The sequence below is a fragment of the Tursiops truncatus genome, chromosome 1 (assembly GCF_011762595.2).
Source record: "Tursiops truncatus isolate mTurTru1 chromosome 1, mTurTru1.mat.Y, whole genome shotgun sequence".
Classification (NCBI taxonomy): Eukaryota; Metazoa; Chordata; class Mammalia; order Artiodactyla; family Delphinidae; genus Tursiops; species Tursiops truncatus.
The window spans coordinates 831,667-858,047 of record NC_047034.1 but is presented as its reverse complement, the minus strand read 5'-3'; the positions used below and the strand labels follow the sequence as shown (position 1 = coordinate 858,047).

Below are 26,381 nucleotides of genomic sequence, written 5' to 3'. Positions count from 1 at the left end.
GTTGCCCCTCCAGCCGGCAGGCCCACCATCTCTCTCTCCATTCCGTCAGGGCCAACACAAGGCCCACTTCCTTCAGGAAGTCCTCCCTGGTTGATCCTTCCCCACGGCCTGGAGCCCTGCAGGCTGGCCTCACGTGAGAGAGTCATCTCCTTGGCCAGAGTGCCCGCTGTCCCCTGCAGGCAGCCAGGACACCTGCTCCCAGCCCTGCCCCCCTCCTCACCCGACCCCCAGCCTGCTGGTTCTTGTCTGGGCGTCACCACTGATCCCGGGGCTCTACCAGCTTTGCTTAAACTCTCAGACTGGGGGCTCCTGGCCCTGACCCACTCCTGCACAGCCCTCCTCACCCTGGCCCTAGGCACGGCCCCCCAAGGGTGCACTCGGTCTGCCCGGAGCAGACGAGAGGGCGCCTGGTGTGGGCACCTGGGCTCGCCACGTCAGCGAGTGGGCAGGGTGGGTGGGGACACCTTCCAAGGAGGTATTTGAAGGCTGTTCTCAAAGGAAGGGACAGAGTGAGAGGCAGCAGAGGGGCCGTCAAGGTGGCGGGGCCCAGCTTGGTGGGAATGAAAAGCAGGGCAAAGGCCTAGGAGCCGGGCTGGCGATCCGGGCACAGCCTGAGCCGTGTGGGCTGCCGGCCCTCCATGCCCCACTCCCTGAGGGGCTGGGCCTGTTTCAGAGGCAAGACGCCCACCTAGAGTACCCAAGCTAGTTACCCCAAAGGTCACGATGCCTTTCCATGTGTTTTTTTTTTAACAACACATGTCAAATAACAAGACTCAGTGTGTGTGTGTGTGTGTGTGTGTGTGTGCGTGCGTGTGTGTGTGTGTTTATTGGCCGTACCATGCTGCATGAGGGATCTTAGTTCCCCGACCAGGGATCGAACCTGCGGCCCCTGCAGTGGAAGCACAGAGTACTAATCACCTGACTGCCAGGCAAGTCCCCTAGTAGAGATATATTTTTTAAAATAGCTTCTGAGCTGTGTCAGCACGATTTCCGCATCGGCAGTTGGCAGGCCTCTCAGTGAGAACTGATGCGCCCAGTGATGCCTGAGAGCCTCTGCTCCGCCCTCAGCAGACCCTGCCCCGCCCTCAGCAGACTCTGCCCCGCCCTCAGCAGACTCTGCCCCGCCCTCAGCAGACTGCTCCGCCAGGCTGAGCACTGAGGACGCCCGTCAGCGTCAGCGTATTCCTTCCTGTTCGCTCCTTTCAGAGTTGAGGGTCACGCATGACAAACGTGGAAGCGCTTAATTAGACCGCAGGGTTAGACTAATTGCAACACCCTGTTCCCTGCCCCCTGGACTAGTGGGGTTGTCTGTGTAGTTGAGGGCACAGGGAGACCCAGACACACCCGTCTGATCTAACTCCACTGGTGACGGGAGACAACGTAGGGGGATGGTGGGTAAGCAGGTCAGCGCTGTGGATGGACGTGGTGGACGTGGGCCTAGTGGTAATCAGGTCCAGGGAGACACCAGGCACCCTCTGTGACCCGAGCCTCGGTTTCCTCCTCTGAAGGCTGGGGGTCCTAGTGGGCCCCCTGCAGGGTCATGGTGCCGTTGGCAGTGCAGTTACACCAGCAGCCTCCCTCCCACGTCCCAGGATGCTGACCCAGGGCCACCACCCTGCCTGGCTCCCTGCCAGCATCACCCACCGGCCCTTCTCTCTGACTTGCAGGCGTCTCTCTGGAAACCGCCTCTCGCACATCCCGGGACAGGCGTTCTCTGGTCTCCACAGCCTGAAAATCCTGTAAGTCTAAGTCCCACTTTACATGGAGGTGCAGCCTGGAGAACTCTGGGCAGATGGAAGCTTTCTAACCTGTGTCTTGGTTTGCCACTGGCCTGCTCATTTCCTTATCTTCACTTTTCATTTTAATGATGTCCATGTCTTTGCTCTCGCCCTGTCTGTAACAAACTCTGTGATTTGTAAACAAACATATAACAGCACCTGATGCTTAGGCCACATGTAGGGAAGTGACCTCCTCTCCTTTCTGTGACGTGAATAGTGCCCGTTAGCACAGGTCTTTGAGGGTCAAGGTCAGATTCAGACCCACGTGTCCCCCCGGAACTCTCAGGCTGGGCGGTTAGGACAGTTTCTGGAGAGGAGGAATCTCCGCTGTTTTCCTCTGGACCTCCTTCCTCTCGAGCCCCAGCCTTGGTCTCTGGCTACAGCACTGGGTCCCATTCTCTCTGCAAACATGTCCCGTTCTCCAGTTCCTAGGCGTCTCTGTCCCTGAAGCAAAAGGAAAGTGAGAAATGAAAAGGACCTCGTGTTATTCTCTTCCATTGAGCCCACAGCCCATTGGACAAAAGGGGACGCTACGGCACCCTCTCCCCAACCCCAGTCCACAGCTCACCTTGTCGCAACTGCGACTGTCCTCCCCGGGCCCCACTCCTGCTCTTGTGATGAGTGTGGGTGAAAGGAGGTGGGAGAAGGGGATGCGGGGGGTCTGAGGGTGGATCAGAGAGGCTCCTCGGGAGGGCTCGTCACCACAGGGACTGGCTTGGGAAGAAGAGGAGGAGCCTGGGGGCTGATCCTGGAGCATCTGAAATTCCCCTAAAATGGTGAGCCACTCCCACGCTCTCCTGCCCCCTCAGCCCCAACTTGACCGGCAGGTCTTCTTTGTACAGTTGAGCGGGTTGTTCACTGCACAAGACCATCGCCTGAGGGGTGAGAAGGGGCTGAAATCTAGCCCTGTGCCAGCCTTGGGGCTACTTCCATCTAGAAAGGAGTATCTTTCTAATTTGCTCCAAGTTGTCAATGGGCTGGCGGTGGCCCTGCCCACTTGGCCCGTGAGCTTCAGGCTTCCAGCCTGTCAGCAGCCCCCAGACCACCTCCAAGCGTTCTCCTTTCTCCACGTTGTCTGACTCCGGCACTGCTGGCCTCTGGCTCCAGGGCTCTGGCCTCTCGTGCTGCCCTACTCCCTCTCTGCCCTTGGGCGCTCTTCCTCTGTCCCCTGTCCCTCCTCCTTCCGCTCTGCTGCAGACCCTGCTCTCCCATCCTGCCGGCCCTCAGTGCTTCCTGCCTCTTCTCTCGGTCTGTCTGTCCCGCTCCCACCAGCATCGCTTCCCCGAGGGTGGGGAGGGCCCCGGAGCCAGACGTGGCCCAGGCGGCCTGCGTGGTGGCATATCCGTGCCCCGCGGCAGGCCCAGACCTGCAGCCGGGTTGGTGAGCGGGGGATCTGTCTGCTGGGCTTTCAGAAGATGTGAGACTTGCGTCCCGTTCCTAAGCCCCCAGCTTAGGGTCGAGCCTCTTTCTTCTTCGCCTGCGTCAGGCAATTAATCAAAGCCTCCCGGAAGCCGCAGCCCCGCCCCCTGGACACCGTGCGGCCTAGCGGGTCGGGCGGCAGGAGAGGCTGCGGCTGGAGAGGAGGGCAGCCAGGCAGTCCATTCCCATCGCCACTGACCCCCAACTGCCCCCCCGAGGACACCCCAGTTCCCCAAAGCCTTCGTGTCCGCTTCTCTGCTTCAGGGATGGGTGGGTGGTCTCGGGGGATGGTGCCCGCCTACTCAGCGTCTTCACAGCAGGGATTCCACTTGCATCTGGGCAAGAAGAACCTCCTGGCGTCCGCCACGGTTTCTCCTTCTGCAGTGCCTTCCCTACTTGTTTTCAGACCTGCGAGAAAAATAGAGCAGTAAAGCCCGCTGTCAGCACGATAACCTCTTTTTGTGCTGGGAGGCGGTCACTTTAGCTGCTCCAGGGGCCCCTATCTGAACTTCATCTTCTTCTGGTGGGTGAGGCCCGGCTGTCCCTGCAGGGCACTCTGCCTCCCCCTTGCCCTTCCGGAGGCAAAGGACCAAAAAAGGGGGTTCCCTCTCTGATCCTTTCTGAGCGGCTGTGGCAGAACCCCTCCCCTGTCCCTCCCGCCCAGCCCCACACCTGACCTGGAAGTCTTACTCCTAGGGTCCCTGACTTCCTGCGCTGGTTCTCCAAGCCTCTGGCCAGGCTTGGGTCAAGAGGGTCAGCCCCTGCCCCGTGCCTTTTCCCGTGACCGTAGGTGGGGATCCCTGTCCTGCAGAGTCCTGAGGCTGAGAGCCCAGACACACTGCCCCCACTCGCCCCCCCACCAGAGCTGTCCTCAGGGAAGCCACAGTTCTTTCTGACCCAGGTGTGTAGAGAGATGCCTGGACCTCTGAGGGCACCTGCCCTGTGCCCGTCGGGGCAGGTGAGGGGCAGATGTGGCCAGAGCTCCTGCATGGGGTAATGCCTAGAGGGAGGGTGGACGGCATGCCTGGCACACAGTAGGTCTCCCTGGAGGTCCCTCCCAGTTCCAGAGCAGCCTATCCTGCAATAGGTGCTGTTCCTGGGGCTGTACGTGGCCCAGGAGGGCCCGACGGGTGTGCGGGTCAGGGTGGGGCAACTTCCTTCTTTCCTGCCCCCGGCTCTTCCCTGACCCCCTGGAGGGCCCGCCCCACGTGCCCCCCCTCCTCTCCAGAGGCCAGCAGGGAAGGACGTTCCAGTGGCAGCGGCCACCCAGGTCCTCCCTTAGGGCCGGGCGAGCAGGACCCTTGCCCAGGGCCCTGAGGCTTCAGGGACTCCCCGAGGCCCTGGAGTGGCCTCCTCACAATTTTCTGAGCACAGCTCTGGTGGCCAGGGTTCGCTGGGGTCAGCAGTGCCACCTGGAGGCCCCAGACCCCAGTTTCTCCCCTTCTCGCTCTCTGACTCACTGCCCCGTGGGTCCAGGAGGGCAGCCTCCCTAGCGGATCGTGCCCCCGGCTGGCATGTCCCTGCTTTTGTGGGGTCATTTGTCATGGCGTCACCAGATGGTGCTGACACTCCGATCTGGGGGCCTCAAGTTGTCTCTATAGACACACACACCACAAGGACAGACTTGCCTGGGCCCTGCGCATCCTCCCCTTCCCCGAAGAAAACCCGGCCTCTCGGCTGCAGACGGAGAAACTGAGGCCTGGGGAGGAAATCGTGCATTTGCCCACGTCCTTCCAGAGCAGACGGCCAGAGGATCCCGCGTTCCGCTCCCCGGCCTTTTCCCCAAAGTCCCTCTAGGGCACTCTCCCAGCCCCGTGCACAGCGCCCTGGACCTCCAGCCAGGGAGGGGTGGGACAGGACTCTGGGCTCTGAGGCTGGGCTCCAGCGTGGCGGGCAGGCAGGCGGGCAGGTGGGAGTCCTTCAAGCCGCCTCTTCCCCTCACAGGATGCTGCAGAACAACCTGCTGGGAGGGATCCCCGCCGAGGCGCTGTGGGAACTGCAGAGCCTGCAGTCTCTGTGAGTCGGAGGTGGGGCTGGGGGCGGGCCTGGGCACCCCTTCCTCCCTGCACCCCCCACCCCCCGTCCCGACAGTGCGCTCCTGGCTTTTGTTTCTTCAGGGGGCTCTCATCGTCATATGTCATGTGTACGAGTGCGTGTGTATCTCGGGGCAGGAAGGCACCCAGATCCTGTGGAGGACTGTGGGGATGGGACCTCCCTGGGTGGGGCCCCCGGGGCCGCCGTCCTGGGATGTCTGGCCTTCTGCCGTGGAGTCTGGGTGGGCATTGGAGATTGCTGCCCTAAAGAAGCGTCAGGAAGGGTCTGTCTTGTCAGGAAGGAGCTCACCTGCTCTGACCCTGGGGCTTTGGTAGCGGGGGAGCGTTCGAACTCAGACAGACGTCTCCCCGCGTCCCAGACTCACTGGCCCCCGTGACCCGTCCAGCCCTCCATGGAACGCTGCAGTTCCTGTCCTGTCCACTAGGGGCGTCCAGAAGGGATGTCGTCCAGAGCATCAAAGAGGTTTCCACGGGGGAAAAGACTTCCACTGGACGTCTCCACACTTACTTAGACGTTAATGTTTTCCCTGTGACTTGTGTCTTCTGCGTGCTTGGGGACTCTGAGGGTCTTGTCTTTTACACGCTTGGGCCACACAGGCACTTCCTGCACTTTCTGAGACACGGAGGCCCTGCGGCCGGGAGACTAGACGGCCAGCTCCCTCCGTGGCCGTGCCCCCTGCTGCCCGGGGGGTCAGGGTGGGGATGGGGACACAGGCCCAGGGCCCCCCGGGTCTGAGGCCGCCGAGAGGGCGTTGCCTCTTGCAGTCCTGTGAAGACACCGCTGGCGGCGGGCCGGCTGGCTCTGGTCTGAACCGCTGGTCTCTGACCGTCTCTGTGCCCAGCTGCCCGCCTCCCCATGGGGGGCGGTTGCCCCCCCCCGCCCCCGACACCTCAGGGGGTTTCACGAAGAGCAAGTACGCAGCGGATGTGGGGAGGACCTGGGGCAGCTGTGCCGTGCGGGATACAGCTGTTATGTAGTTCATTTAGCTTGTTTCCCGCCCGTTCATTTCACACGTTTTTGAGGCTTTGCTGCGGAGGCAAAAGCCGAGTTTTTTGCCTCTTGAAGGATTAGTAAGTGTCAAGCGGGTGAAGGGGCAGGAAAGGACATTCCAGACAGAGGGAACAGCACGTGCAGAGACTGGGAGAGAAGAAGGAGCTGAGTGGGCCGTGGAGAGTGTGCACGGGGGCAAGCTTGGCTGGCTGTGGGGGGGCTGGGGGCTGGTGGAAGGGCAGGAGCGAACGAGATCCAGAATCCACGAGAGATGAGGAGGACCTTGCCCAGGATCCCGGCTTCATGCTCAGGGCTCTGGGGAGCCATCAACAGGACCTTCAGCCGGAGTTTGCATCACCGCAGATCACCCTGGCGGCAGTCAAGGAGGACAGCCTGGAGGCGGGGAGCTGGTGCCGGGCTCCTATGCCAAGGGAACGTGACGGGGCCGGAGGAAAGGCGGGGGCAGTGGCTAAAGGAGCAGCGGACTGGCTCTGGGAATATCAAGAAGCCTGGTTGTCAGGGCTCTGGGCTCAGACTGCCTGGGTTCAAATCTCAGCTCCTCCATTCACTCCCTGTAAGGCCTGCAGTGGCCTGGCCTGTGTGCTTCTCGTTTTTCAGTAAAAGGGAGGTGGTGAAAGGGTCTGTGTCCCTCGATAGGACAGAAAGGAGCTACTGCTACCACTGTCACTCCTGGGGATGGTGGTGTTGACCGGACGCGGGCGGCCAGGGACAGGAAGAGTCGTATTGACTGCCAGCTCTCTGGCCTGGACACCTGGGTGGACAGAGGGGCCGGTCAGCTACAGCCTGGCCCGCGGTGGGGACTTAGTGAGAACGTGTTGAACGAGTGGTGAGTCGTGAATCCCAGGGGATGCGCCAGGGAGGGCACAGGGCAAGGGGGACGCCGAGGCCCCTTTGGACATGTTGGGTTTGTGGTACCTGCCTGGTACCTGGTGGGGTGACCAGGCATCTGGGATAAGTTGGAGCGCGGGTCACTCTGCCTGCAGGACATCAGAGTGTGCATGTGCCTGTGTGTGTGTGCGCGCACGTGTGTGTGCATGTGCTGGGAGAAGGGGGGCGTCCCCCTACCTGAAGCTTCTGTTTGGTGGGTGTTACATCAAAGTGACACGCTGTCCAGCTGACTCAGGCCCCTCCCTCCAGGAGGGGTCAGGAGTAGCAGGCCCAGACTGCCGGGCTGAGCGGAGCGGGGGGAATGGCCTCCGTCGAGTGCCCTGCGTGCCGGCACCACGTGCGGCGTCACACCCACGTGATCCGGTTCCATCCTCACGCGCCCCTGTGACAGTGGCCGTCTCTGTCATCAGATGAGGGAACAGAGGCTCCGACCGGCTCAGGGCCTCCCGCGGTCAGAGCTGGCACCTGGGGCGGCAGGTCCACGGCAGCCAGGCCCCCGGGACCCAGGTCCCCAGGGAAGGCTGTTCCTCGCCTCCCCTGGACAAACTCCCACGGACATTCCTGGAATGTCCATGGAGGTTCTGTCCCGTGGTGCACAGGACAGGAAGCGGGTTTGGGTGTGGGGAGCGGTCAGGGGATGGGCCCAGGCACGCAGCCCGATGTAGCACCCAGGCTCTTTGGCCCCCCCATCACCCCCCCGGCCCCTGCATACACTTGCTTCCTCCCCGACCGCTGTGGGAGGGCGAGGGTGGCTGTGCCGGACGTGTCACGCCAGGCTAGAGCCACGGCCCAGAGAAACCACGGCAGCCACAGGAGCCTGGGGGAAAAGAGAAACTGGGTGGGGGTGAGGCAGGGCCGGGGGTGGCAGGGGAGTCCATGGAAGAGCAGAGAAACAGCCCAGAAAGACCTCAGGCCTGGTCCGGGTGGGGCCTGAGAGGAATCAGAAAGGCCCAGTGGCAGGATTAAATTAGGGGAGAAAACAGAAAACAGTCCCATCCTGGACACGCTGGGAGGAGCACGTCACCACAAGGGCAGCCCCGTGACACCGCCGCTCTCTGCCGAGCCGGGGAAACGCGTCCAGGGCGGTGCGGACTCTAGCCCGAGACCCCCGTCAGAAGCAGCGCAGCCCCGTCTGAGACACACCGGGGCCTGTGCTGGGGGAGGGAGGGGGAGGGGTGCCCGTGCCCGAGTCACCTGTGACGGCTGCACGCTTGGTCTCTGGGGGCTGGCACAGTGGGTGGTCCCTCTGCAAACACGCGCGTCTTCTGCCTGTGGGGCGAGGAGGAAAGTGGCCCAGCCATGCCACCCAGCGCACAGGCTCTTGGAGGACAGGGATCGCGGGTCTTCCTGGGGGGCTTCTGAGCAGATCCCCCTTGTTCCGTATCTCTGACCCTCCTCTGAGGCACAGCTTTCCCCAGACCAGTGATGACCAGCACTTATGGCCCCTTCCGTGTGTGAGCCGCTGGTACTCACGCCTCACTTCACCTTGGGGCTCTGTGGGATGGTTAGACCGCTAACCTCGTCACCCCATGTCACAGATGAGCAAACTGAGGCACAGCTGGTGCAGGGACTCGGTGGAAGGGACACAGACAGCACGTAGCAGAGCCGGGGTCAAAGCTCAGGCAGCCTGGCCCAGGGTCCACGCACATACCGTGACACTCAGCCACCCCCCAGGGCCATGCTGAGGGCACTGAGTGGGCAGACGATGAGCCCTGGGCACTGGGCCGTCGGGGGCTCTGGGACCATGGTGTCTCCAGTGCATCTCCTCCCAGGGCTGGCCTTGCAGCGTACGCCCCGCTGGAGGATGCCCACGGACGCTGGTTTGGCCTGCGTGTGTCTGCACCCTGGGATTCCGGGGTTGGGTGGGGCCGGTTGGGCCGATGTAACAGAGTGCCGTAGGTGGGTGGCTCAGGAGTTGTTTATTTCTAGCAGCTGGAGGCTGGCAGGCTGCGATCGGGGCCGTGGTGGAGCTCTGGTGAGCGAGGGCCTCTTCCGAGCTGCAGACGGTGCCCTCGCGTTGGGGGAGCAGAGATGGGCAGAAAGAAACCTTCTCCTGACTCGTGAGGGCTCTAATTCCTCCCAAATGCCTCACCTCCTAATTCCATCGTATGAAAGAGGGTGAGGTCTTCAACATACGAATTTCAGGGGACACAGACGTTCGGTCCCTGGCACATGGACAGTGTTGGTTGCCAGGGTAGCCCAGGCTGCTGACACTCTGGTATCGCCGTGGATCCCTAGAGACCCCTGGTGCTGGTCAGACCCCCAGACGCTCCTCAGGAGAGGCCGTGAGGCTGCTTGTGCCTGATAACCATTGACTCGTGAAGAGCCTTAGTACCCTGTCGCCAGAAACAGCGCTTCCGACCCAGCCATGCGAGGAGCAGCCTGTGCACTACAGCCCACTGACCGACAGCGCTTGGGGGAGCCTGGCTGCAGCTTCCCACTGGGGTAGAGGCGGAACCGGCTGTGCATGGGAGGGTGTCCCTCGGGGAAGCGTTTTCTCAGACCTCTGAGCGCCGGGGGAAGGAGGAGGGCATCACGGGGCCAAGGACGGTGTCTTCGGGGCAGGGGCCCAGGCAGAGAATGGCTCACACCGCCTGGAGGGACCGTGTCAAGCAGTGGTTCTCCGGGCGGGGGCCCTGGGCACCGGCGCCAGCGTCTCCTGGGAACCTGTCAGACGTGGCCTCCCAGGCCCCACCCGCACCTGCTGAATCAGAACCTCTGAAGGTGCGGCCCGCAATCGCGTTTCCACGAGCCCCCCACCCCAGTGGATTCTGATGCCCGTAGAAGAGTAAGAGCCAGTTATGGACGAAAGGACCCCCCAGCCCCCCTGGGCGGCCTCAAATAGCAGACTCGGACGCTTGCACGGTCTGGAGGCCGCAGGCCAAGACGAAGGTGTCAGCAGGGCGGGTCCTCCTCAGAGCCTCCTCCCGTGGCTGTGAGCTGCCAGCGTTCCTCGTGGCCACATCACCCGTCCTCACGAGGCCCCTCTCTGCTTGTGTCTCTCACAGTACACTTGTAACTGGCTTTAGGGCCACCCCAATGATCCAGGTGATCTCACCTTGAGACCCCTAACTTAGTTACACCTGCAAAGACTCTTTTCCAAATGCAGTTCTTCCATCCACAAGTTCTGGGGGTTAGGATGACAACGCACCTTCTTGGGAGGCACCACCCAGCCCAGCCAGGGGTGTGAGGGGGACAGAGGGCCGGTGAGGGTCCCGTGGAGAGTGGCAGGGTGATAGCTGGGCGTGGAGTCAGAAGGAGACCAGAGGCTCAGCCAGGGTGGCGGTCCATGAGTCAGCCGGGCAGGGGGGCGGCGTCTGCCCAGCACGGCCTGGCACCAGCGGGAGGTGGGACATGGTCCAGGCCTGGGCGGCTCTGACCCTGGCGATGCCCGGTCTGCCATGGACAAGCCCCCGAGCTGCCCTGAGCTCTCAGGTGATCCAGTGGATATGGTCAGCGCCGCCCAACTTGCCTGCTGGCCAGAGAAAGCCCAAAGCCCGGCTGTGCTGTGGGGCCCACCGAGGGGTCCCCAGGGACCACGAGGTGGCACATGGCCTCCCTGGCACGGCTATTTCGGGCCCCATGATTATATGCTACTGTATTTGGATCTCCCCAAGGTTCCGGGAGTTGATTACTACATGCGTCTGGGTCAGAGGCTGGTTCGAGGTGGGTGGGTGGGCGGGCACGCGGGCAGCCCCCTGCGTGTGACGAAGGTCTCAACACGGGTAATTTGGCTCCTGGAGAACTAGGAGAGTGTCCGCGTGGGCTGGGCCCTGGGATCCTGTGAGCGTTCTTTCAGCCATAAATGCTGGTCTGGGAGAGAGTTGGCCCAAACTGGCCCACCAAGGAGCAGCGTGGCCCTCGGCCCTTGTGGGTCTCCTCAGCCCCGTGGACCACCGACAGGCCTAGGCCTGAGAGACCTGGGAGAGGCAGGGGCGCCCAGGGCGGGGGTGGGAGCTGGCCACTCAGACTGAGATTAGGCGCACATGGGCCCCGGGCAGAGCCAAGAAGTGGGGTGACCCCCCCATGGGGAGATGACCGAGGCAAGGTTCCTCCCGCCTGCAGTAGTGCCTCTTCCTGAGCAGCTGATGCCAGTGTGGAGATCTGGCCTGGGTTCTGGGTATGTGTGGAGGGCAGAGGAGCTCCAACCCCTGGTGTCCACCTGTCCGTCCATCCATCCATCCATACATCCATCTCCCCTTCCTCCCTCCCTGCATCCACCCATCCATCCATCCATCCATCCATCCACGCATCCGTCCATCCGTCCATCCTTCCATCCATGCATCCGTCCACCCATCCATCCATGCATCTGTCCACCCATCCATCCATGCATCCGTCCATCCTTCCATCCATGCATCCGTCCATCCACCCATCCATCCATCCATCCGTCCATCCTTCCATCCATGCATCCGTCCATCCATCCGTCCATCCTTCCGTCCATCCTTCCATCCATCTGTTCACTTGCTTATTCAAGCCTGAAATGCCTGAGCTCAACAGTAAAACAAGGGCCCTGCCTTTCAGCAGCTCGTGCTTTGACGTGGGAATATCGCACACCTAGACCCCCATCCCCACCCATACACCATGGACTTAAGCTTCTGAGACAGAAAAGTCAGGGCAGGAGAATGTGATGTAAAGTCAGTGTAGACAAGTGAAGCAGAGCTGATGGACATGGTGAAGCCCAGTGTATGTAATGACAATCACACTTGTGGTTCTGGCTTGTTGAACGCCCACTGTGGTACCAGGATCTAGGCTAATGCTCAGCAGATGTCACCTCACTCATTCCTGGGGACACATCTCTGTGGGACGTCCCATGGTCCCCATTTTACAGATGAGGAATGAAGGTTCAGGGAGTTGATCACAGAATTGGTAAACAGTTTGCTGGGAGCTCACCACCTCGTTTCAGAATTCCATCCCACTGAAGCCTTAGAGCCCAGAGGGAGGTGAGGGGTGGCCAGATCCCAGCCAGGAAGAGGTGGGGACAGCGTCTGTGTGCTGGCCGCCAGCCTACCACTGGGGGCTCCCCTGCCCTCACTCCCCGGCCATGCAGCCGTCCGTCTGTCCGTCCGTCCGGGGAGAGAAGACTGGTCAGGGGCTGGGAAGGGGCGATCTTTTTTGAGAGTCTGTGAGTAATCGTCCACCTGTTTCTGGCCTTTGGCGCCCAGGTGGTGGCCAGCCGCTCGCCGGTGTGTGGGAGTCTGCACACCAGCCGGAAAAGGCCACAGGTGCCTGGGCTCCTGCTTGGGCCGCCGCAGAGGCCGCAGGGTGGAGGCTGCCCGCCCAGGCACAGGGCCTCAGAGTACCAGGGGGAGGCGGCGGGTCACCGGGTCCAGGCAGGGGTGGGGACTCTCCTGGCGTCACCAGCGAGATGGGGGCAGGCCTGCAGATGCTTTTTCGCTCCTTTCTGAAAGGGGACCATCATTTTACGAGCCTCTGTGACCTCTCTGGCCAGATGGCGCTAAGATCAGTGGTTCTGGAATGTGGCCCCCCCGGGACTCTGGCCAAAGTGGCGGCGCCCCCTCACCGGCCGCTACACGTGTTTGGACTTGGAGCCAACTCCTCCCCCCGCCTGCCCCGAAATAACACCGTCCGCTCCGGTGGGACCTGGTCTGGAGGACTCCATGGCCCTCGGGAGGGGTCTGGGTGGTGGGGAGGGCGGGGGTGCCGCGCTGTCTGCAGCTGGGTGAGTCTCGAGGGGCCCTGGCAGCCCTGGAGAGGACAGCCCCTCACAGAACCATGTCTCCCCGAGAGAAAGGGCAGGTCTGGCTCCCGGCTCCTCCCGCGCCCGCCCTCCGGAGACTTCTTCAGGGCGCCCCACCCTGATGCCCCGCGCCGGAACACAGCACCTGTCTGGGACTGGAGGTGACCTTGGCCCATCCCGCTCCTCGGAGCCGAGGCACCGCAGTTTGGGCCGAGACTGGGAGGAGAGGCAGAGAGAGGGCGGGAGCAGAGGGAGGGGAAGTGGGAAGGGACTTACTCTGAGCATCTCCAGGTGATGGTACCACCCAGTGCCTCCGCGGACTGCAGGGCCCTGGGCTCTGGTGCCATCTCGGACGCTCTGCTCCAAGGCCTCTCCAGCCACCGATCCCCCTTCACAGTGCGCACGTTGTTCCGTTTGTCACCTCCAGGCTGGCCTCTGCGTCTCCCGGTCCCTCGCAGTGGTTCTCACCAAGGTCCAGATCTTCGCTAAGCCCAGCCGGCCCTGCCCAGCCCTTGTCTCACGGGGTCTCAGCTCCCTCTACCTGACGGGCCTCTCCTCAGTCTTCTCTGCAGGCCCCCAGCCGTGCCACCCTATCGATGTCAGAATCCTGGGGGCTCTTTCCTCGTCCCTCTCGAGCCCGCGCCTGCAGCCTGGGCTGCTGCGTGGGCTGCTGGTGGAGTCTCGCGTGGGTGGCCAAGCCGACCTCGAGCTGAACACCCCTGATGCCCCTCCTGAGGGCGTTCCAGCCCCAGCCTCTGTGTCGTCACTTACTTTCCTGATCCATGACTTGGCGGCCATCACTGTCCGCCATCGCCCCTGCCCGGGGTGCAGCAGCCTCCCAGCCGGTCCCCCACTTCGTGCTGGACTCATCCCGATCTTCCCCACTCTGAGTCTGACGGACCTTAAAACACAAACCTGATCGTGTCACACACACACACACACACACACACACCGCTTAAAATCCCCGTGGCTCCCGACACCCTGAGGACAAAGCTCCTTGCTGAGCTGCCACCTGCCACCGCTGGCAGACCCACTGAGCAAGTGTGTCCTGCTCCCCTGCCCGGGCTTCGGGGGGGCCGTGCAGCCCGCAGGAAGCCTTTTCTGCCCCGACATTCACTCCGCAGGGCCCCGCCACCCCGCACTGCCAGAGCGTCCCGCTCGCCTGCTTCATCCTCTTTCTTCCTTTCTCCGTCCCCTCTGAGTTTCATGAGGGTGGACACTGTCCCTCCTTTTACTCAGGACTCCCCGCCGCTGGTACCGTGCCTGGCCCATGCACGCGCTCAGGCATCTTTGCTTATAAACGTATAAACAAATGAATGCAGAACGGGGCAGAGAGGTGAGGCAGCCCGGCCAGCGATGAACCGGGGTAAGAACGGGAGCTGGAATTTAGACTCAGGTGTGTCTGCTTCTTAAGTGGACCGTCTTTCTGCCAACACTTGCTGCTCCCGCCTTCCTCTGGAAGCTTCCTCAGAACACCCAGGCATTCGAGGAAGGAAGGCGTCCTGGGGGCCTTCCTGCCCTCCACTGGCCCTGTCGGGGGAGGCGGAGGGCAGGCCGAGCTTGGAAGGGAGTCAGGGAATGACAGCAGCCCCGGGCAGAGCCAGCAGAGCACGGTCGCAGGCTGGCGTGGACGCTGCCACGGGCCCTGGCCGCGTGCTGTCAGGGTCTGCACGTTAGCGCCTGGATCTGCCCAGATAAAACAGAGGTGGGTAATAAACTTGTTATTTTTTTTTAAAAAAAGCCATGCAATGCCTTCCAAAGCCAAGAATAACATTGTTTAGGATTACCTGTCACTTAGGGATGGTCCCTGCCCCTGTGGGCAACGTGGGCCTTACTCTATGAAGCGGCTGGGCCAGGAGGGTCATAATTTCCGGAGCTCAGGGTGGGGCGGGGGTGGGGATGAAGAGTCTGGACGCGATGCATCTCAGCCGGGAGCCAGGAGGCTGGACCCCCTCTCCCAGTCCCCTTCCTTCGTGCTCCTCAGCTGGGGCTGCAGGCCTTCTCAGGGAGCCCCCAGGCCTTCTGGGCCGCCGCAGCTGCCTCGGCCCCAGCCCCAGCCCCGGCCCCAGCCCCAGCCCCAGCGTGCTTCTCTGGCCCTGTTAACCGGCCCCTCAGCTGCACATCTACTAACCTGCGCCTGCCGGTAAAACCCTCCCTCCGAACATCTGGAGTGGGGGGAAACGGAGGGGGAGAGCATGCCTGGGGGCCGGGCGTGGCGGTGCTGGAAGCCAGCTGTCTCCCCAATTCTTAGTCCTGCTGCTTGCTGGGGCTGAATGGGTCGGAGGGGCCAGGTGAGGGTGGGCCCAAGGCTCCCCCAAGTCATTGGATAGCACCACTTTCATAATATTGCTCCTCTGACCAGAAACCACAGACCTCAGGGCCAGCAGGACAAGTCTTGCTATGAGTTACACCTGCTTTCACGTCGGTGTGCCTATACCTGCTCTCTACCCACTCCAGCCAGGTCACTTACCCCATCGTGTCCCTAGCTCCCCAAACCTGTCCTCGCCTACCTCCAAGCCTTGGCTGGAGCTGTTCCTCAGGCTAGGATGCTTTTCCTCTTCCTTTCTGCCAGGATTTGCCTCTCTACTGCTTGAATCAATGCAACACACCTCCTCCAGGAAGTCCTCCTAGACTGATTCCATCTGACTCTGAGCCTGCTGAGTACACTGAGTACCAGAACCAGGCATCCTCAGTTCTCACAACCAGGACGGCAGGAGGGGAGGCCCTGGCCCGAGCAGAGCAGAGCAGGAAGGATCCAGGCAGAGCTCTCTTGTCTTTGCTGGTGCTGACCTGGAGCCTGCCAACTGCTACTGACTGCCGGGGCTGGAGGAGAACATAATCAGAATTAAGATCGGTGGGGAGGGCAGGGTGTGGGTGCAGACATAGTAAATGCCCTTTAGGTATTATCTACAGATCTGTTTCAGAGTGGGGGTCAGGGCGGCATGTGGTGGGGATGGGATGCTAAGTGGTGACCTTATGGCAAGTCTGGAGAGTTCTGAGAAAGGTTGGTCCATGCCAACCCAGGCAGACGGGACCCTTCTTGGCCCATCTCTCCCTGGTGAGACCTCACCGGTGTCCTGGATCTGACTGCCCCAGCCACTTGGAGTCTGGGAGTCAGAGGGAGAAGGGAGGTGAGGCTCGGGGGGCGTGGCCAGTGGCCAGACCTCACGTATCTGCTGACCCTGGGTGGGCTGGGCTGGGGGCTCCCGCAGGCTCCGTGTCCTTTCAGCTGTGAGGGGTGTGTGTGATTCCAGGGTCTTTCTCTGAAATCGCTGCTGCTTGTCTTTGGAAGCCAGTTCCACCTCTTTCTAGGTGAAAGTTGTCTGCACATCCTGAGCCGTGGTTCTGTAAGCTGCGAACCGGGGATGATAAAATGACTGCTCTGAAGCTTCCTGAGATGCTCCGTGTTCTGCCGGGAGGGTCCCAAGTGCACGTGCAGGGCGTTGCTGTGATGAGGCTTATTATTAGACTGACCCATGGGGCCGGCAGACTCCACGTGAGGGACCCTGGGACCGTGGGGGCTGGAGCGGTGGGCCTTCACCCCCATCAGGCTTTGCTGCAGAACCAGGTGGGGTCCTCCTGAGGGGCCGGTCGCCCCTTTGCGGAGTGAGTGTGAGGCCCTCACCGCTTTCCCTCCATGGCGGTCAGCACGCGCACCAGGCCAGTCAGACACCAGCTTCAGCGAGTGACCGTCGGGGAGGTTAGGACATGGTCACAGCAGGTCCGTGCAGCCACGAGCGTACAAGCTGGGGTTTGAATCTGAGCTCATCTGAAGTGCAGGTCCTTCCAGTCTTCTGCATAGGTGAGGAGTTTGATGGCTAGTTTCTTCTCTTTTTGTCTCTCCTTTTTCATAGCTTCACTTTTAAAGGGCAAAACACCTGGGGAATTTAAATACCAATGTGTTCTCGTGTCCAGACGCTCCCAGGACCCTCTGTCCTCTCTCAGCGGAGAAGAGGTCTGATACTTTGTTCGTGTACATCTTTCTGATCTGCAGTGTGACCTGCAGCTTCTTGTGGTCATGTTAACTTTTCCACATCCGTATCAGGACTTGCAAACCCAAATTCATCCTCCGCGGCCACGATAATCTCCAGTTGGTCCAAACTAAGGTCTTCATAAAATGGGAACCGGGAGCTTTTCTGCGTCAATCTTGTCATAGTTTCCAGACAACACGGCCTTTGGTTTGGTCCAAAGTCAAAAGGGGCATCGCTGGGCTGGCAGCGTAGCCATGAATCTACCTGGAACCAAGAGCAAGGGCCCAAAGGACACACTGTCATCGCACATAAAACGCCTCGCAATCAATGCCCAAAGCTTTTAGGGCTTTAGAGAACCCCCGGCCTCTGGGTCTAACTGTGGCCGTTAGGATACACTGAGTCACAGAGCTGCTGCTCTCGGGGGCCTGGCAGCCGGCTTCTGAGATGAGCAGGACCTTCACGATGCCAGGGTCCCTCCTGGCTGGAGGAGCAGCAGAGCCCCACAAGGAGAAGCACCCGAGCTGGGCTTCGAAGGTAGAATGAAAGGTGAGCAGCAGAGAGAAAAGGGCAGCCCTGCCGGGAGGGGAGCAGGCTGGGCAGAGAAGTGACTGTGAACTGGGGGGCTGGGGGCAGCGCTGGACCTGGAGGAGGCAGCCTTGGTGCAGGCCTGGCTGGCAGCCTGGAGGAGGCCGTGCAGGGCAGAGCCTGGACCCCAGCAGTGGCCGCAGAGAATGAGGCTTCTCCTGCTCCCCCCCAATCCTCCCCTCCCCGAGCCCCACCCCACACAGGCGCCATCCCCAGCCGAGCGCAACAGAGCCTGGGACTTAATTATACACTGACACAGTTTGTTTTTAAAAAACATGTTTGTTTTTGTTCTGACTCATTGTAGAGAATTTAGAAAATACAGAAAATAAAAAGAAAATAGAAATCACCCACAGTTCTACCTCCCAGACACGATGCTTGTTAACATGTCTGCATTTCTCTCTGAAACCACATACCCTCACAAACACACGCTTCCTTCATGATATGTTAAATCTTTACAAATTGTGTTGGGGCCTGTTTTATTGTTCCTTCGAGACTGTAGTAACCTAGCACTGGGGTCATTGTTTTAGCTTTAAGTACTTTTAAAATTTGAGATGTAACTCACAGCGTAAGATTCACCCTTTAAAAGTAGACAGTTGAGTGTTTTTAGCATGTTTACAGACTTGTGCAGCCATTAGCACTAAGTCCAGCACATTCTCATCTCCCCAAAAGAAACCCATCCCCGTGAGCTGTCACTCCCCATCTCCGCTCCCCACACCCCAGCCCCTGAGACCTCTAATCTACCTTCTGTCTCTCTGCCTTTGCCTGTTCCGGACATTTCCTATAAATGGAATCGTACAAAACGTAGCTTTTTGTGTCTGGCTTCTTTCACTTAGCATGTTGTCAACATTTGCCCAGGTGTGTATTCGCGGATCTATCGGTACTTCACTCCTTTTGATGGCTGAATAATATTCCACTGTGTGGATAGACCACGATCTGTTTACCTGTTACCAGTTGGTAGATGTTAGGTTGTTTTCACTTTTTGGTTATTGTGAGTAATGCTGCTGTGAACATTTGTGTGGATGTGTTTTCAGTTCTCTCGGGTGTATAACCAGGAGTGAAATTGCTGGGTCACATGGTAACTCTATGGACGGCGGTTTGGAGACCTGTCAAACTATCTTCCAAGGTGGCTGCAGCATCTCACCTTCCCGCCAGCAATGTCCCTATGTCCGTGTCCACACTTGGTACTTACTGTCTTTGTAATTATAGTTTCCTCGTGGGTGTGAAGTGGTGTCTCGTCGTGCTTTTGATTTACACATGCTAGCGACTAATGGTGTTGAGCATCTTCTCACGTGCTTATTGGCCATTTGTTTATCTTGTTTGGAGAAATCTCTGTTCTGATCCTTTGCCTATTTTAAAACTGGATTGTCTTTTTCTGTTGTTGATTTGTAACAGTTCTTTAAATATTCCAGATACAAGTCCCTTACCGGATGTATGATGTGCAAATATCTTCTCTCCCATTCTGAGTCTTGTCTTTTCATTTTCTTGATAGTGTCCTTTAAAGAACAAAAGTTTTAATTTTGATGAAGTCCAATTTATCTGTGTTTTCTTTCTTTTTTTTTTTCTTCGTTCTTTTGTTGTTTTGTTGAAGAAACTGTTGCCTAATCCAAGGTCAGGCAGATTTATAGCTACGTTTTCCTCTAAGAGTTTTATAGTTTTGGGCCCTTGATCTGTTTTGAGTCCATTTGGTATAAAGTGTGAGATAGAGGTCCAATTTCATTCTTCTGCACGCAGATGGAGAGTTCAACAAACCATTTCATCACCCCAAAGGCTGTTTTTTGAAAAGACTGTTCTTTCACCCATTGAATTGTCTTAGCATCCTTGTTTGTAATCAGTTTTCCATAAATGTATGAATGTATTTCTGGATTCTCAGTTCTATTCAGTTGACCTATACGTCTATCCTTATAGACCATCCAGTCTTTTTCTTTTTTTTTTATTAATTAATTAATTTATTTTTTGGTTACACCGGGTCTTAGTTGCGGCAGTCGTGCTCCTTGGTTCCGGCATGCATGTGAGATCTAGTTCCCTGACCAGGGATTGAGCCCAGGCCCCTGGAGCTCGGAGTCTTAACCACTGCGCCACCAGGGAAGTCCCTACACCGTCCAGTTTTGATGACTGTAGTTTTGTAGTAAGTTTTGAAATCAGAAAGTGGGAGTCATGCAACTTTGTTTTTCTGTTTCATGATTGTTTTAACTATTCTGTCTCCCTTGCATTTCCACATGGATTTTTAGGATTTGCTTGGCAATTTCTGAAAAGAAAAAGGGGGCCACTGGGAGTTTGATAGCAGTTGTGTTGAATCTATAGATCAGTTTGGGGAGGGTTGCCATTTTAACAGTCCATGAATATGTCTTTCCATTTATTTAGATATTCTTTAATTTCTTTCAACAATGTTTTATGGTTTTCAAAGTATAGACTTTGTACTTTTTATTAAATTTGTTCCTATTTGCGTTGATGTTATTGAAAATTGAATTGTTTTCTTTTTTATTGAAATATAGTTGATTTACAATGTTGTATTAGTTTCTTGTGTACAGCAAATGATTGTTATATATATGCGTATATGTATTCTTTTTCATAATAGGTTATTACAAGATATTGAATATAGTTCCCTGTGCTATACAGTAGGTCCTTATTGTGTATCTATTTTATATATAGTAGTGTGTATATGTTAATCCCAAACTCCTAATTTATCCCCAACTCCTTTCCCCGTGGGTAACCATATGTTTGTTTTCTATGTCTGTGAGTCTGTTTCTGTTTTGTAAATAAGTTCATTTGTATCATATTTTAGATTCCACATATAAGTGATATCATATGATATTTGTCTCTGACTTACTTCACTTAGTATGATAATCTCTGGGTCCATCCATGTTGCTGCAAATGGCATTATTTCGTTCTTTTTTATGGCTGAGTAATATTCCCTTGTGTATATGTACCACATCTTCTCTATCCATTCATCTGTTGATGGACACTTAGGTTGCTTCCATGTCTTGGCTATTGTGAATAGTGCTGCTGTGAACATAGGGGCGTATGTATCTTTTCGAATTAGGGTTTTGTCCAGGTATATACCCAGGAGTGGGATTGCTGGATCATATGGTAGATCTATTTTTAGTTTTTTGAGGAACCTCCATACTGTTCTCCACAGTGGCTGTACCAATTTACATTCCCACCAACAGTGTAGGAGGGCTCCCTTTTCTCCACACCCTCTCCAGCATTTATTGTTTGCAGACGTTTTAATGATGGCCATTCTGACCGGTGTGAGGTGATACGTCATTGTAGTTTTGATTTGCATTTCTCTAATACAGGGGTCCCCGGCCTAGTACCGGTACCGGTCTGTGGCCTGTTAGGAACTGGACCGCACAGTAGGAGGTGAGCGGTGGGCGAGTGAGTGAAACTTCATCTGCCGCTGCCCACTGCTCCCCATCGCTCATATTACCACCTGGACCATCCCCCCATCCGTGGAAAAATTGTCTTCCATGAAACTGGTCGCTGGTGCCAAAAATGTTGGGAACTGCTGCTCTAATAATTAGCGATGTTGAGCATCTTTTCACGTCCTGTTGGCCATCTGTATGCCTTCTTTGGAGAAATGTCTGCCCATTTTTTGATTGGGTTGTTCGTTGTTTTGTTATGGAGTTGTATGAGCTCTTTGTATATTTTGGAATTTAAGCCCCTGTGGACTGCATCGTTTGCAAATGTTCTCTCCCAGTCTGTAAATTGTCCTTTTGTTTTGTTCATGGTTTCCTTCACTGTGCAACAGCTTGTGCGTTTGATTAGGTCCCATTTGTTTATTTTTGCTTTTATTTCAATTACCTTGGGAGATTGGCCTAAGCAAACATTGGTCCGGTGTATGTCAGAGAATGTTTTGCCTGTGTTCTCTTCTAGGAGTTTTATGGTATCATGTTTTAGATTTAAGTCTTTAAGCCATTTTGAGTTTATTTTTGTGTATGGTGTAAGGGAGAGTTCTAACTTCACTGATTTACATGCGGCTGTCCAGCTTTCCCAACACCACTTGCTAAAGATGAATTGTTTTCTCAATTTCACTTTGGGATTGGTCACTGCAGGTGTGTAGAAGTACAGTTGATTTTTGTGTATTGATCTTGAATCCTACAATCTTGCTGTACTTATTTATAAGCTCACATGGTTGTTTAATTAGGTATTTTAATGTTTGGGGTTTTGTTTTGTTTTTTCTTTTTTGGTATTTTAATGTTTGATAAGGAAAGTTCCCGTCCATTTTTCTGTTATATTTTGCTCATCTATTTGTTTTATAACATGGCCTTTAGTTTTATTTTATGAGGCTACACCTAACTCCGGCCCCAAAAAAAATCCCATTCAGTGCATTTTCTGATCCCTTACATATTTGAGAATATATTTTTGTGGACTTCACATATAATTGTCAAAATAACTGGATATAAGATTCATGGATCATTATGTATTTTTCTCAGAATCCTGTCGATGTAGCTCAGTTTTTCCCGCGGCATGTGGTGTGCCAGAAACTTCGGAGGTTGTCCTCATCGTTTTCTCCTCAGAGAAGAGCGTGTGTCTTCCTTATGAATGCTTATGGAAGTTTTCCCCTTTATCTTTACAATTTAAAGTTTAGCCAGAATGTGTCTGGGTAGGAATCACTTTTCCTTCAGTTTGCCTGGCACACAATAAACATTTATAAAATACATTCTCTTCAGCTTCAAAGAATTTTTAAAAATCATAGCTGTGCTGTGCTTCTGCTCCGTGCGCTGTGGGTTAATCTTCTGAATACCTGCAGTTCTCAAGTTCAGATTTAATCCTCTCTCCTGCTCGGCTGATCTCTGTTTTCACGACTTTGGTCTCGTTGTTCTGACCAGTGTTCGACGTCAGGGGCAGCGTCCCATCCTGTTCTCACGGCCGCTTAACTCTCTGCGGTGCTGGCTCCGCTCACTCTCACCTGGGACGCGTGTTCCAATTTTGCTGTTTCAACTTGCCCTTCCTGCACCTTCCCTGCCCACCCAGCTCCACTCACATTTCAGTTCGCCTTTGAAGTTTACCTTCCTTTTCCCCGTTTTGTGCTGTTGTTCTGCGCCTCCGCCTTTTCTCTCCTATGCGTGTCTGTTCCTGTTCACCGACGTCATCATTTCCTGTACCTTATTGAGAATGTTTTTATTCTCAGTCTAGTAATAAGTTATTTTTAGAGATTTGATCTTTTCCTGGGTTTCCGGATGCTATTACATGTTCATGTTCTTCAGAATTTAAAAAAATTGTTGCTTTAAACTTCTTCCTTTCTCTTTAAAAAAATTTTATTTAAAAAGATGTGGTTATACACAAACTATCAATACTGTGGTACAAATGAACTTATTTACAAAACAGAAATAGAGTCACAGATGTAGAAAACAAACTTATGGATACCGGGGGGTAAGGGGGGGATAAATTGGGAGATTGGGATCGACATATACACACTACTATATATAAAATAGGTAACTAACAAGGACCTGCTGTGTAGCACAGGGAACTCTACTCAATACTCTGTAATGACCTATATGGGAAAAGAATCTAAAAAAGAGTGGAGGTATGTATACGTATAACTGATGCACTTTGCTGTACACCTGAAATGAACACAACATTGTAAATCAGCTATACGCCAATAAATATTTAAAACAAAAAATAAAAAAACGTGGTTAAACCTATATAACATAAAATGTTCCGTCTTAACCATAGTCAAGTGTGCAGTTGAGTGGCATTAAGTGCATCACGTCACTGTGTCACCGTGCCCCCCATCCATCCCCAGACCTCCGTCCGTCCTGCAAAACTGAAACTCTGCACCTGTTAAGCGCTCACTCCCAGCCCCCCACCCAGCCCCTGGCCCCCACCCTTCCTCTTTCTGTCTCTGTGAATTTGTTACTCCAGGGACCTCATGTGAGTGGAATCGCGCAGTATTTGTCCTTTGGTGTCTGGCTTGTTTCACTCAGCATCGTGTCCTCCAGGTTCATCCACGTGGTGGCAGGTGTCAGAATCTCCTTCCTTCTGAGGGCTGAATAATAGTCCACTGTGTGTATGTACACGTTTTGTTTACCCGTCACCCGGTGATGGACGGTTGGATGGCTTCCACCTTTTGGCTGCTTTCCTCGTGCTGTGACAGTGGGTTTACGAATGTCCCTTTGAGTCCTGCTTCCCCTGATCTTTAAGGAGACAGCATCTCATCGGGACGTGGTGTTTGTCACCAGGAGGCAATGTGGATTCCCCACGGTTTGGCTCTCCATCGTCCAGGGCTGTTTCAGTCAGCTTCTCAGATACACGGATGGGAAGCAGGTCGGTGTGTGTGACCCCCAGGCCGTTCTCAACACCCAATCAGGGGCTCGTAGCTCTGGTGTCCCGCGTGGAAGCCTCCACCTCACCCAGCGGGTGGTTCTCTGATTCACTGCACCGAGGACTGCATGGTGTGAAGGTTTGCTCCCGGGCTGAACCTTAGACGCACCAGAGGAAATGTTAAACGATGCTATGCTTAGGCTCCACCCTGAACCGACGACTCAGGGGTTCTGGGTCCGGCCCACGCACCAGAGGTTTACCGGCTCCGCAAGGGATGCCACAGTGGAGCCACGGCCAGAACTGCTTTGTCTCAAGATGCCTGACTCAGGCTGTCCTCCTGCGCGGTGGCCCTGGCCTCCCAGGATGCAGGTGCCACCCCCTCCTGCCCCTCCCTCCTGCCGTGTTGTTTTCGGGAATCGGGGTCTCTGAGTGGACACAGGGGTGGGGATTGGGGCGCCGGGGGCGGGGCTGGAGCCCTGGCTGCCTGGAAACGCGTCACTCACACAGTCAGGGGAGGCGGCTGTGCAGTTTTCTGGAACGCGATTCCGAAGAAACGGGGAAGGGGGGACGTGCCTTCCGCCTTCCGTCTAAGGCTGGGGGCTCCTCTGTTTCACAGAGCAAAACAGATGAAAACCACTCATTCCTGACTGTTTTCCTCAGTTCCACTGGCCTCAGGGCCAGCAGAGATGTCAGATTCTAGTTAAGTGTTGCTTCTGGTCAAGGTCTAAGGTTTCGTCTTTTTCAGTGTCTCCATAGGTGTCGTAGTGGGAAGGTGGTTACATTTTCCTGTTTTAACTGGGAACTACTGGAGTGTCTGACCTGTCTCCTGGGCCAGGGGAGAGGCCTATGGCTAGTCTCCCGTGTCGAGGGCTTCAGCGCGGGTGGAGGTGCAGGGTGCTCACGGGTCAATCCGTGAGGCCCGAGCAGGTGACGGGCGTCGGGGGCCCCCGAGGGGGATGAGGGGGGCCTAGTGCAAGGAAGGGCACCGACCTTTACGGAGGTGCAGAGGTGAATAAACCATGAACTCGGGACAGGAAGTGGGGGGAGAGAGAGAGTCATACTTCCCAGATGAGGTGGAGAACGGGGGGCCCTTCTGAGAAACGAGGCTGATGCGAGAGTCATTCCGGGGACGGGCTCTTGAAGCCCAAGCTAAAGAGTTGGGGGTTGGCCGGAAGCCGTAGGTGATGGAGCAGGAGGAAGACGGACGAGCCCAGAACGTGGGGGTGGTTCTGAGTGGATGGGTGGACGGACAGGGGTCGGTGGAGGGGCGGGAGGTAGGGGCTGGGGGGAAAGGACTGACCCCCCGCAGCTGTGGCCTCCCGGCTCCCACACTGGTCCACGGGGAGCCAGGGGCCCTCGGCAGGAGGGACGACCGGACCCTGGGTTAGGGGCGCAGAACCGGCGTCTTCTCTCCATCCCCCACGGCACGCTTTTCCGTGGCACCTGCTGCTGCAGAGTCTGGTGGGATGGCCTTTAGGACACTGGGGTGTTGCACGTGTTCCCGGAACCTCGGACATCTCTGCACCTCCCTGGACGGGTCGTCTGCCTCCTCCCCCAGCAGCCATAGCGCTCCTTGCCGAGGGCAGGCGCCCTGGCCCCAGGCAGCCACGCCTCAGACGGCCCAGGAAGGCCCACGGAAGCCAGCCTGCTGTCTGGAATCCGGCGGCGGGAGGCGGGGGCGTGGATGGGTGCCTTTCGGAGTCCCCACCCCGGATTCTGGGGCTGTCACCCACAGGGCTGGCCTTCTGTGTCCTCGGGAAGCTGGTAAAGGCTGCTCACAGAGGCTCCTCCCTGCCTCCCCCACGGAGGGCAGGTAATTATTCTTAAGTGTTGCTGCCAATTAAACACGCGGAATAGCCTGGAGGAAGGCTCAGGTGTCACCTTTGATGTGCACAAAGGAAGCTCTCTCTGCTCCTGGGGTTCTCACCCATCCATCACTCTCCTGGTGGGTGGAGGGGAAGGGTGGCTCGGGCAAGAGCAGAGCTCAGAGGACCGGTTGGAATCGGCTTTGTCTTAATATCCTCCCTTTGATCTGCTGAGAGGCTGACAGCGAGAGGGGAAGGATCTCATTAGGTGACATAAATCAGAGCTAATGAAACCACGGTCCTCGGACAGACGCAGACGTTCCTGTGTGGGGAGAGGCGGTGAGCGGTGTTGCCCTAACCCTCCCCTCCGCTGAGGGGGGACACAGAGATTAATTAAGGCTCCGTCTCCTGTACCCCCACCCCCGCCCCTGCAGCAAAGCTCGACTTTAAGCTTCTGGGGGCCTAGACGTCAGCGTCCGCTCTGCCCCCCCGACGCTGTCTGTCACTTTAGGACGCTTCCTCCCGCTGGGGTGCTCGGGGTTCCAACCCCCAAGAGTTTTCATTTCTGGACTCAGTGTCGTGCACACCCTGGGAGGCCGAGCAGTGGGACCCCAGCTCTTCACGAGACCTTGGCCATGACGCGGGGCAGGAGTGGCCGTCCCCCTTGGGGTCTCTGGGAGGCTAAACCGGGCCCTGTCTGTGGGGCAGAGAAGGGTGAGTGCCGTGTACTCCCCAGTGGACCAGGGCAGGAGGGAAGGGAAACTGGCTCCAGGCCCACCGCCTTCTTTGGCTCTGCCCTCCCTTTGCTCTGTGACCTTGACCGTCCTTGACCCCTTTCCTCCTTGGTTGCGGGGGGTCCCTTTCAGCTCTCACCCTGTGACTGGTCTCTTCTCGGTAGGCAGTCCTA

At 56.8% G+C, this 26,381-nt stretch overlaps 1 protein-coding gene across 4 annotated transcripts in view; it reads left to right on the top strand.

The window, feature by feature from the left end:
* Positions 1–26,381, top strand: part of LGR6 (leucine rich repeat containing G protein-coupled receptor 6) — a 99,089-nt gene that overhangs the window by 24,375 nt on the left and 48,333 nt on the right. For 3 of the 4 annotated variants that reach the window (XM_033843589.2, XM_033843564.2, XM_033843672.2), the window contains exons 3-4: positions 1,668–1,739; positions 5,142–5,213. In XM_033843589.2, coding sequence (XP_033699480.1) covers positions 1,668–1,739; positions 5,142–5,213 — 144 coding nt within the window. The remainder of the gene's footprint in view (positions 1–1,667; positions 1,740–5,141; positions 5,214–26,381) is intronic. The other variant, XM_033843643.2, reaches the window with a different exon arrangement.